We start from the raw sequence: 13,959 nt of genomic DNA on the forward strand, positions 1-13,959 counted from the left end.
TCTTTAACAGTTTCTTCATCCTCCTTTGCTGTATTCTAAAATCCTCCCAATCCTCAGGTTTACTACTATTTCTGGCAACTTTTTAGGCCTTTTCTTTTAATCTTATACAATCTAAATCAAAGTAGTTGAAGAGGATTTTCCATTTTGAAGTTGTGCTAACTGCTGTTTACTAGATGATTATTGTACAGAAAAGCAAATTTTCTTATAATTGATTCCTTTATTTTACACAGCATTGAAGCAATACCAATGGATGTATCATTGCTTATGTCTATTTTGTCGCCCTTTTTTGAATATGGGCCACATGAACTTGTTTTCAGTGTACTGGTACATGTCCAGTGACTCCATCAATTATTGTTAGTGCCTCACAGATCTTGTGTCTAGTTTACTTCAGAAGTTTAGGATAAATATCAGCTATAACTGGGAATTGATGAGCCCTTTTGTTCTGTTTAGAACTTGAATCACATTTCTATCTGATAATTATTGCTTTGGTTATCTTTGGAGCAAGGATGTCTTGCTGCAATTATACAAGGCCTTGGTGAGACCACACCTGGAGTATTGTGTGCAGTTTTGGTCTCTTTATCTGAGGAAGGATGTTCTTGCTATGGAGGGAGTGCAGCGAAGGTTCACCAGACTGATTCCTGGGATGGCAAGACTGACGTATGAAGAAAGATTGGGTCGATTAGGCTTGTATTCACTAGAGTTTAGAAGAATGAGAGGGGATCTCGTAGAAACCTGCAAAATTCTAACAGGACTGGACAGACTAGATGCCGGAAGGATGTTCCCGATGGTGGGGGAGTCCAGGACCAGGGGTCACAGTCTAAGGACAAGGGGTAAGCCATTTAGGACTGAGATGAGGAAACATTTCTTCACTCAGAAAGTGGTGAACCTGTGGAATTCTCTACCACAGAAAGCAGTTGAGGCCAAATCATTAAATATATTCAAAAAAGAGTTAGATATAGTTCTTAGGGCGAAAAGGATCAAGGGATATGGGGAGAAAGCGGGAACAGGGTACTGAGTTTGGATGATCAGCCATGATCATATTGAATGTTGGTGCAGGCTCGAAGGGCCGAATGGTCTACTCCTGCTCCTATTCTTCTATCTTTCTATCTCTAATGCATTTTACTCATCTCTTAGGAACATTAGAGAATTAGTTAATCTAAATATTCACTGTTTTCTGTTCATTCTAAGTTTGTATCATATTTGCATCTTATATGGTTCATACCTGTTTGCTGACTCTCTCTTTCCATTTGTTAAGAATTCAGGTCTGCCTCAGGTATCTAATCGAGCTCGGTGGTATCAGTGCCCCACTTATGTCTGGAAAAAGGTTTTGACTTCAACTAATCTCTACCAGTTAGCAAGGTAGCAGGACTCAGGTCAACAAGGTTCCATTGTGATCTGGATCTCTATCTTAAGCGTATATAGTACTTGAATCCCTCCATAGGGATATTGTGTTATCACTGGGAAAGGTTTTGTTTGATTCACTTAATAATCTTCTTTATTCCATGCTAGACAAATTAGTATGATGAAAGTCATTTGGTACAATCAGTTCAGTTTCTGTTTGTGACAGTTACAAAAATAAAAAGCGCATGTGTACACTGGCCCACTTGGAGGGATTCTTCGTAAAATAGATTTTCTGGGATATCCACCAACCTAACAGTACGGAGACTATTTATCTCTTATAGAACATAGAACAGTACAGCACAGTACAGGCCCTTCGGCCCACAATGTTGTGCCGACCCTTTAACCTACTCTAAGATAAAACTACCTACATACCCTTCATTCTACTATCATCCATGTACCTATCCAAGAGTCGCTTAAATGTCCCTAATGTATCTGCTTCTACTACCACCGCTGGCAGTGCATTCCACGCACCCACCACTCTCTGTGTAAAGAACCTACCTCTGACATCTCCCCGAAACCTTCCTCCAATCACCTTAAAATTATGCCCCCTAGTGATAGCCCTTTCCGCCCTGGGGAAAATGTCTCTGGCTATCCACTCTATCTATGCCTCTCATCATCTTGTACACCTCTATCAAGTCATCTCTCATCCTTCTTCGCTCCAATGAGAAAAGCCCTAGCTCCCTCAGCCTTTCTTCATAAGACATGCCCTCCAGTCCAGGCAGCATCCTGGTAAATCTCCTCTGCACCCTCTCTAAAGCTTCCACATCCTTCCTATAATGAGGTGACCAGAACTGAACACAATATTCCAAGTGTGGTCGAACCAGGGCCTTATAGAGCTGCAGCATAACCTCGCGGCTCTTAAACTCAATCCCCCTGTTAATGAAAGCCAACACACCATACGCCTTCTTAACAACCCTATCAACTTGGGTGGCAACTTTGAGGGATCTATGGACGTGGACCCCAAGATCCCTCTGTTCCTCCACACTGCCAAGAATCCTGTCTTTAAGCCTGTATTCTGCATTCAAATTCGACCTTCCAAAATGAATCACTTCACACTTTTCCAGGTTGAACTCCATCTGCCACTTCTCAGCCCAGCTCTGCATCCTGTCAATGTCCCGTTGCAACCTACAACAGCCCTCCACACTATCCCCAACTCCAGCAACCTTTGTGTCATCGGCAAACTTACTAACCCAGCCTTCCACTTCCTCATCCAAGTCATTTATAAAAATCACAAAGAGCAGAGGTCCCAGAACAGATCCCTGCGGAACACCACTGGTCACCGAGCTCCAGGCTGAATACTTTCCATCTACTACCAACCTCTGTCTTCTATGGGCCAGCCAATTCTGTATCCAGACAGCCAAATTTCCCTGTATCCCATGCCTCCTTACTTTCTGAATGAGCCTACCATGGGGAACCTTATCAAACGCCTTGCTAAAATCCATATACACCACATCCACTGCTCTTCCTTCATCAATGTGTTTTGTCACATCCTCAAAGAATTCAATAAGGCTTGTGAGGCATGACCTGCCCCTCACAAAGCCATGCTGACTATCTCTAATCAAACTATGCTTTTCCAAATAGTCATAAATCCTCTCTCTCAGAATCCTCTCCAATAATTTGCCCACCACTGACGTAAGACTGACTGGTCTGTAATTCCCAGGGTTATCCCTATTCCCTTTCTTGAACAAGGGAATAACATTTGCCACCCTACAATCATCCGGTACTACTCCAGTGGACAGTGAGGACGCAAAGATCATCGCCAAAGGCGCGGCAATCTCTTCCCTCGCTTCCCGTAATAACCTTGGGTATATCCTGTCTGGCTCCGAGGACTTATCTATCCTCATGTCTTTCAAAATTTCCAGCACATCCTCCTTCTTAACATCAACCTGTTCGAGCATATCATCCTGTTTCACGCTGTCCTCACAAATGACAAGGTCCCTCTCACTAGTGAATACTGAAGCAAATTCATTAAGGATCTCCCCTACCTCCTCCGACTCCAGGCACAAGTTCCCTCCACTATCCCTGATCAGCCCTACCCTCACTCTGGCCATCCTCTTGTTCCTCTCATAAGTGTAGAACGCCTTGGGATTTTCCTTAATCCTACCCGCCAAGACTTTTTCATGTCCCCTTCTAGCTCTCCTCAGTCCATTCTTCAGTTCCTTCCTGGCTACCTTGTAACCCTCTAGAGCCCTGTCTGATCCTTGCTTCCTCAACCTTAAGTAAGCTTCCTTCTTCCTCTTGACTAGCTGTTCTTGTGGCCTGACTGATGTCCTTATCCTTTTGCTGTTTTCCTGGCTGACCTATGGTGCCTGTGTTGATTCTTAAAAGGCGTGTCTCCCTTAATGCACAAAGATCAAAAAGCCATGGTGCTGTCCTACTGAATGGCTAAAATATTCCTACATATAGCAGTGATTACAGTTCAGAAGTACCACGTTGGCTGTAAAGCACCTTGGGACATCCTGAGGTCTTGAAAGGTGCTATATAAATGTAAGTCTTTGTTTTCCTTTAGTTGTTTAGAATCTATTCAAAACAAGTGTCCATCCTACATTCACAATAACTTTTGACTGCTACTGGATTCGCAATCAACTTGAGATCCTGGAACAGCAAATCACTTTAGGGCTAGAATCAACTCAAAACGCATTTTAAGATTACCACTGTCTGGGTCCTATTCTTGAGGAAAAATGGTCACAATATACTTAGCTGTGATACCACAGCAGTACTGAATTTTCTGTCTGCAGTTGTGAATATTTTTTAGGCTGCTCTTGGCCATCCTTTTAACTTAGATTTTTTTTTAGATTTAGATTTAGAGATACAGCACTGAAACAGGCCCTTCGGCCCACCGAGTCTGTGCCGACCATTAACCACCCATTTATACTAATCCTACACTAATCCCATATTCCTACCACCTACCTATACTAGGGGCAATTTACAATGGCCAATTTACCTATCAACCTGCAAGTCTTATGGCTGTGGGAGGAAACCGGAGCACCCGGAGGAAACCCATGCAGACACAGGGAGAACTTGCAAACTCCACACAGGCAGTACCCAGAATTGAACCCGGGTCGCTGGAGCTGTGAGGCTGCGGTGCTAACCACTATATTTCAACATGTTTCTATATTTATCCCTGTGAACACTTTCACCCAGAAGCATTTACAAAGGAAACCTTTCCTCTTCATTTCACTTTTAGTTTGTTAATCCATTTAGGTTCATGCTGGTTTAATCTGATCTTGCCAATTTGAGGTATATATTTTGGCTAAGTTCTCAGCATTATTCCATTCAAGGTGTTTCACTTGCCCACTATTGTCGTATTGTTGAACACCCTTCTCCAATCCATTTACTTTAGTTCCTCATTTTATTGAATTGTTCCTCATTTCGTTAAATTTAACCTCACCCAGCATCTAACCTGCTCTTGTAGTCACAGTATTTATCTGGATGGTCCAGTTAAGTTTCTGGTCACTGGTCACCCCAGGATTTTGATGGGGGATTCAGGGATGGTAATGCCAAGGGAAGGTAGTTAGATTCTGTCTTGTTTTAGATGGTCATTGCCTGGTACTTTTGTGGCGTGAATGTCACTTGCCACTTATCAGCCCAAGCCTGAATATTGTCCAGGTCTTGCTGCATGTGGACATGGACTGCTTCAGCATCTGAACATTTGCGAATGGTGCAGAACACTGCAATCATAAGTGAACATTCCCATCTTATATTGAAGGGAGGTTCTTTGATGAAGCAGCTGAAGATGATTGGCCCTAGGACACTACCCTGAGGAACTCCTGCAGTGATGACCTGGGGCAGAGATGATTGGCCTCCAACAACTACAAATATCTTCCTTTGTGCTAGATATAACTCCAACCAGTGGAGAGTTTTTCCTCTGATTCCCATCGACTTCAATTTGGCCAGGGTTCCTTGATGCTACACTTGGTCAAATGCTGCCTTGGTGTCAAGGGCAATCACTCTCATCTCACCTGGAATTCAGCTCTTTTGTCCATGTTTAGACAATGGCTGTAATGAGGTCTGGAGCTGTGTGGTCTTTGCAGAACCCAAACTGAGCAACGGTGAGCAGGTTGTTGCTGAGTAAGTGCAGCTTCCATTATATTGCTGATGGTTGAGAGTAGTCTGATGGGGCGGTAATTAGCTAGATTGGGTTTCTCCTGATTTTTGTTGACAGGACATACCTGGGCAATTTTCCACATTATCACGTAGATGCCTGTGTTGCGTCTGTACTGGGTTGCCTGTACTTGGCTAAAGGTACAGCTAATTTTGGAGCACAAGCTTTTAATTCTATGTCATGAAAACCCCCACCTACCAAGAATGAAGCATATTAATTTCATCATGTGATCATCAATTCGCCGCACTCAAAGCTTTTCTCGTGCTTGTGGGACGCCGAGGAGCGGCCTCCTCCCTGGAGCCCAGCATGGCCGCGCCGCCCTTCACGCTCGACACTCTGGATGGACAACTGAGTTTCCCGCCAGCTCGGGAGGAGCAACCTCGCTCCTTCATCTTTCAGGCGTTTACAAGTTTACAAACCAATATCCTGGGGGGGAGATTTGCTAGTGCTCTTCGGGGGGGTTTAAACTAATTCAGCAGGGGAATGGGAACCTAAATTGTAGTTCCAGTGTACAGGATGTTGAGAGTAGTGAGGTCAGGGATAAGGTTACAAGGACGCAAGAGGGCACTGGCAAGCAAGAACTTGGTTTAAAGTGTGTCTACTTCAACGCCAGGAGCATCCGGAATAAGGTGGGTGAGCTTGCAGCATGGGTTGGTACCTGGGATCTCGATGTAGTGGCCATTTCGGACACATGGGTAGAGCAGGGACAGGAATGGATGTTGCAGGTTCCGGGATTTAGATGTTTCAGTAAGAACAGAGAAGATGGTAAAAGTGGGGGGGTGTGGCATTGTTAATCAAGGAGAGTATTACAGCGGCAGAAAGGACGTTTGAGGACTCGTCTACTGAGGTAGTATGGGCCGAGGTTAGAAACAGGAGAGAAGAGGTCACCCTGTTGGGAGTCTTCTATAGACCTCCGAATAGTTCCAGAGATGTAGAGGAAAGGATAGCGAAGATGATTCTCGACAGGGGCGAGAGTAACAGGGTAGTTGTTATGGGGGACTTTAACTTTCCAAATATTGACTGGAAATACTATAGTTCGACTACTTTAGATGGGTCAGTTTTTGTCCAGTGTGTGCAGGAGGGTTTTCTGACACAGTATGTAGACAGGCCAACCAGGGGCGATGCCACATTGGATTTGGTACTGGGTAATGAACCCGGCCAGGTGTTAGATTTAGATGTAGGTGAGCACTTTGGTGATAGTGATCACAATTCGGTTAGGTTTACCTTAGCGATGGGCAGGGACAGGTATATACCGCAGGGCAAGAATTATAGCTGGGGGAAAGGAAATTATGATGCGATTAGGCAAGATTTAGGATGCGTAGGATGGGGAACGAAACTGCAGGGGATGGGCACAATCGAAATGTGGAGCTTATTCAAGGAGCAGCTACTGCGTGTCCTTGATAAGTATGTACCTGTCAGGCAGGGAGGAAGTTGTCGAGCGAGGGAGCCGTGGTTTACTAAAGAAGTTGAAGCGCTTGTCAAGAGGAAGAAGGCGGCTTATGTTAGGATGAGACGTGAAGGCTCAGTTAGGGCGCTTGAGAGTTACAAGCTAGCCAGGAAGGATCGAAAGGGAGAGCTAAGAAGAGCAAGGAGAGGACACGAGAAGTCATTGGCGGATAGGATCAAGGAAAACCCTAAGGCTTTCTATAGGTATATCAGGAATCAAAGAATGACTAGAGTTAGATTAGGGCCAATCAAGGATAGTAGTGGGAAGTTGTGTGTGGAATCGGAGGAGATAGGGGAAGCGTTAAATGAATATTTTTCGTCAGTATTTACAGTAGAGAAAGAAAATGTTGTCGAGGAGAATACTGAAATTCAGACCACTAGGCTAGTTGGGATTGAGGTTCACAAGGAGGAGATGTTATCAATTTTGGAAAGTGTGAAAATAGATAAGTCCCCTGGGCCAGATGGGATTTATCCTAGGATTCTCTGGGAAGCCAGGGAGGAGATTGCAGAGCCTTTGTCCTTGATCTTTATGTCGTCATTGTCGACAGGAATAGTGCCGGAAGACTGGAGGATAGCAAATGTTGTCCCCTTGTTCAAGAAGGGGAGTAGAGACAGCCCTGGTAATTATAGACCTGTGAGCCTTACTTCGGTTGTGGGTAAAATGTTGGAAAAGGTTATAAGAGACAGGATTTATAATCATCTTGAAAAGAATAAGTTCATTAGCGATAGTCAGCACGGTTTTGTGAAGGGTAGGTCATGCCTCACAAACCTTATTGAGCTTTTCGAGAAGGTGACCAAACAGGTGGATGAGGGTAAAGCAGTGGATGTGGTGTATATGGATTTCAGTAAGGCGTTTGATAAGGTTCCCCACGGTAGGCTATTGCAGAAAATACGGAAGTATGGGGTTGAAGGTGATTTAGAGCTTTGGATCAGGAATTGGCTGGCTGAAAGAAGACAGAGGATGGTGATGGCAAATGTTCATCCTGGAATTTAGTTACTAGTGGTGTACCGCAAGGATCTGTTTTGGGGCCACTGCTGTTTGTCATTTTTATAAATGACCAGGAAGAGGGTGTAGAAGGGTGGGTTAGTAAATTTGCGGATGACACAAAGGTCGGTGGAGTTGTGGATAGTGCCGAAGGATGTTGTAGGGTACAGAGGGACATAGATAGGCTGCAGAGCTGGGCTGAGAGATGGCAAATGGAGTTTAATGCGGAATAGTGTGAGGTGATTCACTTTGGAAGGAGTAGCAGGAATGCAGAGTACTGGGCTAATGGGAAGATTCTTGGTAGTGTAGATGAGCAGAGAGATCTTGGTGTCCAGGTACATAAATCCCTGAAAGTTGCTTCCCAGGTTAATAGGGCTGTTAAGAAGGCATATGGTGTGTTAGCTTTTATTAGTAGGGGGATCGAGTTTCGGAGCCACAAGCTCATGCTGCAGCTGTACAAAACTCTGGTGAGACCGCACCTGGAGTATTGCGTGCAGTTCTGGTCACCGCATTATAGGAAGGATGTGGAAGCTTTGGAAAGGGTGCAGAGGAAATTTACTGGGATGTTGCCTGGTATGGAGGGAAGGTCTTACGAGGAAAGGCTGAGGGACTTGAGGTTGTTTTCGTTGGAGAGAAGGAGGAGGAGAGGTGACTTTATAGAGACATATAAGATAATCAGAGGGTTAGATAGGGTGGATAGTGAGAGTCTTTTTCCTCGGATGGTGATGGCAAATACGAGGGGACATAGCTTTAAGTTGAGGGGTGATAGATATAGGACAGATGTTAGAGGTAGTTTCTTTACTCAGAGAGTAGTAGGGGCGTGGAACGCCCTGCCTGCAACAGTAGTAGACTCGCCAACTTTAAGGGCATTTAAGTGGTCATTCGATAGACATATGGATGAAAATGGAATAGTGTAGGTCAGATGGTTTCACAGGTCAGCGCAACATCGAGGGCCGAAGGGCCTGTACTGCGCTGTAATGTTCTAATTCTAAAAAAACCATTAAAAACAGGTATCGACCTCCCATTTTCAGTACCCATGAAATCCAATTGAGTTGCTGTGCTGGGAATCCCTCATCTTCCCCTCACACCCCCTTCCCCTGCACTCTCTCCCCTACCCCCTTGCAGCCCCCTTCCCAGCTCCCCCTCGCACCCCCTTCCTTCCACCCCTTCCCACCGCACTGCTCCCCTTCGCACCCCTTCCCCCCACCTCCTCCCACCGGCATCCGCCTACCCCTGAGCAGGGGCCCTAACAACCCCACTGCCTTGTGGGTGTCTCGGGAGAGACCAAGGCTAAGGGAGTAAACCTGAACAGAAAAGCTGCCTGCAACGAATTTGGCCTCACCATCAGCCTCAAGAAAACGAACATCATGGGACAGGACGTCAGAAATGCTCCATCCATCAATATTGGCGACAACGCTCTGGAGGTGATTCAAGAGTTCACCGACTTAGGCTCAATTATCACCAGTAACCTGGCTCTCGATACAGAAATCAACAAACGCATGGGAAAGGCTTCCACTGCTATGTCCAGACTGGCCAAGAGAGTGTGGGAAAATGGCGCACTGACACGGAACACAAAATTCCGAGTTTATCAAGCCTGTGTCCTCAGTAACTTGCTCTACGGCAGCGAGGCCTGGGCAATGTATGTCAGCCAAGAGCGACGTCTCAATTCATTCCATCTTTGCTCCCTCCGGAGAATCCTTGGCATCAGGTGGCAGGACTATCTCCAACACAGAAGTCCTTGAGGCGGCCAACATCCCCAGCATATACACCCTAAATATACAAACTGGGTGGTTTTATTTTAATAAAAAAAAGTCAACAGATGAAACTCTCCGCGAACAAAGGCGGAACAAAAGAGACGCTTGAGATGGCTTGGCCATGTGAGCCGCATGGAAGATGGCAGGATCCCCAAGTACACATTGTACAGCGGGCTCGTCACTGGTATCAGACCCACCGGCCGTCCATGTCTCCGCTTTAAAGACGTCTGCAAACGCGACATGAAGTCCTGTGACATTGATCACAACTTGTGGGAGTCAGTTGCCAGCGATCACCAGAGCTGGCGGGCAGCCATAAAGGTGGGGCTAAAGTGTGGCGAGTCAGAGAGACTTAGCAGTTGGCAGGAAAAAAGACAGAAGCGCAAGGGGGAAACCAACTGTGTAACAGCCCCGACAACCAATTTTATCTGCAGCACCTGTGGAAGAGTCTGTCACTCTGGAATTGACTTTATAGCCACTCCAGGCACTGCTTCACAAACCACTGACCACCTCCAGGCGCTTACCCATTGTCTCTCGAGACAAGGAGGCCAAAGAAGAAAAGATCATCAATTTTAAACTGTTGCTGGAATGAAGAGATGACTTGTTTAAAGAGACCAGCAATGGCTGGAAAAACATGTGCATACTAAGAGACAGTGCTTGCAGAGACAAAAGAATTGCTCACCGATTCAGTTAACAGAGATTGGGATGGGAAATGGTGATCCATATCTTTTAGGGGTAGGAGACAGCACTTTCTCTCCCCCCCCACCGAGAGTTTTGGAATCCACAAATGCAGGAGTTTGTTAAAAGAGCAAGTCACATGACTAACCTGCTGGCCCAGGTCTGGTTTTGAACTGCTCACAGGACAGCTTGGGTCAGATTTCAGATTGTATCTGAACTTGGAAGAAGAGAGCCTCTCTCCTGGCTAGTTCTCTCTCTTTCTCTCTCTCTCTAACTCTCTCCCACTAATCTCTGGATCCACTGAAGTCACTTAAACCTCAAGAGAGAAAAGACTCCTACATCAAAACATGTTTTCAAGCGTGCACTGGACCCCAACGAAACGGCAAGACTCACCAGCAACCAAAGACTCCACGTCAAACTCTAAGGACCGTAAATAGAAACTCAGCTATTGCCTCAAACCTTTCCCTTTTATTCTCTCTACTTTTTCTGTCTCTATCTGCATGTGGGTTTACCGCGTATGCATGCTAGCTTGATCGCATAGTGTATTCATAGACGTTGACTGAATTAGATTTTAAGATTAATAAACTTCCACCTTTCTTGTTTAAACCTAAGAAAACCTATCTGATTTCTTTGCCTTACAATTGGAAAGCAGTGAACAGGGATTCACCGAAGGGGAGCTAAAAACAGGGTGTTTTTAAAATTAAACCCTGTTACGGTTAAACCAGGCAATGGCAGAGAGGGAGTCCCTTGACCTCTTTCTCCTCTGGTCATAACAACTACAGCTGCGATGTGGGCCCATAGCCTTTGCTGTATCCAGTGCCTTCAGCTGTTTCTTGATAATCACATGAAGTGAATTGAATTATCTGAAGATTGGCATCTGTGTGATGCTGGGGACCTCGGGAGGAGGCTGAAATGGATGATCCACTCTGCACTTCTGGCTGAAGATAGATACAGAGGCTTCAGCCTTGTCTTTTGCACTGATGTGCTGGGCTCTTCGTCATTGAGGATGGGAATATTTGTGGAGCCTCATCCTCCTTGTTTATTTGTCCAGCACCATTCACAACTGGATGTGGCAGGACTGTAGAGTTTAGATCTGATCCGTTGGTTGTGGAATCCCTTACCCATGTTTGTCGCATGCTGCTTCTGCTGTTTGGCATGCAATTGGTTGTACCTTCAGCAGGCTGACACCTCATTTTTAGGTGTACCTGGTGCTGCTCCTGGCATGCCCTCCTGCACTCTTCATTGAACCAGGGTTGATTCCCCCGGCTTGATGGCAGTAATACCGTGAGAGATATGCTGTGCCATGAGGTTACAGATTGTGGTTGAATACAATTCTGCTGCTGATGGGCCACAGTGCTTCATGGATGCCCAGTTTTGAGTTGCTCGATTGGGTCAAAATCTATCCTTTTTAGCATTCTGGTAGTGCCACACAACATGATAGAGGGTATCCTCAATGTGAAGATGGGACTTTGTCTCCACAAGGACTGTGCGGTGGTCACTGTTACCAATACTATCATGGACAGATGCATTGCATCAGGTAGATCTGCGAGGACAAGATCAAGCATGTTTTTCTCCCTTCGTTCTCTCACCAGCTGCTGCAGACTCAGTCGAGCAGCTATGTCTTGGTCTGTAGTGCTGCTACTGAGACACTGTTGGTGATGGACATTGAAGTCCCCCACCCAGAGTACATTCTGTTTCCTTGCCACCCTTACTGCTTCTTCCAGTTGGTGTTTGACATGGAAAAGCACTGATTCATCAGCTGATGGAGAGCGGTCGGTGGTAATCAGCAGGAGATTTCCTTGCCCATGTTTGATCTGATGCCATGAGACATCATGAGGTCTGGAGTCAATGTTGAGGACTCCCAGGACAACTCCTTCCCGACTGTATACCACTGTGTCACCACCTCTGGTGTGTCCATCCTTTCGGTGGGACAGGGCATGCCCAGGGATGGTGATGGTGGTGTCTGCGATATTGTCTGTAAGGTATGATTCTGTGAGTATGACTATGTGAGGCTGTTGCTTGACTAGTCTGCAGGACAGCTCTCCCAATTTTGGCACAAGTCCCCAGATGTTAGTAAGGAGGACTTTATAGGGTCGACTGGGCTGGGTGTGTTCCTTGTTTCCTGTGTCTAGGTTCACGTCAGGTGGTCCATTCAGTTTTATTCTTTCTTGACTTTGTACATGACTTTGCACTGTTGCAAGCACCAGAAAGAGAGAGGGAATGGAGGCGATCTAGAAATGGAAAGCCACAGACCCTGGAGTACTGGAATATTTCAACTCCTACATTACCATTTAATTTCCTATGCTTGTCTGTCAGTTAATTAGGAGTTAATTAGGTTCTGATCAGAATTTTGAATAAAAGGGAAAACGGTCTATTTTTGATATATCTGCCTTTTGCTAGTAATTTGTATGGCCCTATTTTTATTGTAAATAAAGCCATTACTTTTTTCTGACTATAGTCAGTGCGTGTCTCTAATCACACCGATGATATTTTTTCCTCCAAAGGACACTGTTTAAGGGGACACTCAGCCCAAGTGAAAACAGACAAGGACAGGCCACAGGAGTGGAGTGAGGTAAGATTAAAATATTCCTAAGCAAGTAGTTTGTCATCCATCTGTGTCAAGGTTTGGATGATTTAGGATTTTTTTTATTGTACTGATGTCACAAATTTCCCTTCAGTGCATGTAATTGTAACTTTATTTTACTTTAAGATTGGGTCAAATAAATTGTCCTTCTTCCAAGCAAAATGACAGCTCATCTAAATTGAAACCAAAGCAGGTGACTAAGTGAAGGCCTGTACTTCAGAATTGTGAGCATGTTTATCTGAACAGCATTTTGCTACTGATTGGAATCCTGACAGCTAAAGCCAGCACATTTGGGAATTTTTTTTTACTCTGAGGGTTAACTAAAAGTTGACTGTCTGTGTTTATGTTGTGTTTCCAATTTCTCTGGTGTGAGTGGTTTACTCTTGCATTTCTTTCTGTCTCTTGCAGATGCTGTAATTACCAAAGTCATCATGTGTAAGGGGGCTCCAGTATATTTCAGTCTTCTATAAAAAAAGCAGAAAGTGCTGGATATACTCAGCAGGTCAGGCAGCATCTGTGGAGAGAGAAACCAAGTTAACATTTCAGGTCAATGATCCTTCATGAGAACTGGCAGAAGTTACAGATGTAACAGTTTATAACCAACTACAGTAACTGGGATGGGAAGAATCAAAGGGAAGGTCTGTGATAGGGTGGAGGGTAGGAATGATTAAATCACAAAAGTGATGCTGGTATAAGACAGTCATGGGACAGTAAAGAAACAAAAGATGTATCCAGAGGAGGTATAAACAGCAAAAGCAGAGACACTACCAGGACGTGTTACCTGAGAAAATGGGAACTGTGATTATGCTGTGAAGGAGTTGAACTCAGTGTTGAGGGTGGTAGGTTATAAAGTGCCTCAATGAAAAATGAGGTGCTGTTCCTTGATGGTGTGTTGAGCTTCATTGGAACAGTGCAGGATGCTGAGGACAGAGAAGCTAGAATGGGATGAAGAATTAAAGTAGCAACTGACCAGAAGTTCTGGGTCATGTTTGCAGACTGAATGGAGGTG

The 13,959-nt window shown here is 45.0% G+C and overlaps 1 protein-coding gene across 8 annotated transcripts in view; it reads left to right on the forward strand.

Annotated features, from left to right (window-relative positions):
* LOC137383199 (katanin-interacting protein) overlaps positions 1-13,959 on the forward strand; it is a 234,788-nt gene that overhangs the window by 19,712 nt on the left and 201,117 nt on the right. For 6 of the 8 annotated variants that reach the window (XR_010977350.1, XM_068055676.1, XM_068055675.1 and 3 more), the window contains exon 2: positions 12,871-12,938. Coding sequence is in view for 4 of the 8 variants with exons in the window: in XM_068055675.1 (XP_067911776.1) it covers positions 12,871-12,938 (68 nt within the window). In the remaining 4 variants the exon portion in view is untranslated. The other 2 variants (XM_068055677.1, XM_068055678.1) reach the window with 2 other exon arrangements.

The sequence above is a fragment of the Heterodontus francisci genome, chromosome 24 (assembly GCF_036365525.1).
Source record: "Heterodontus francisci isolate sHetFra1 chromosome 24, sHetFra1.hap1, whole genome shotgun sequence".
Classification (NCBI taxonomy): Eukaryota; Metazoa; Chordata; class Chondrichthyes; order Heterodontiformes; family Heterodontidae; genus Heterodontus; species Heterodontus francisci.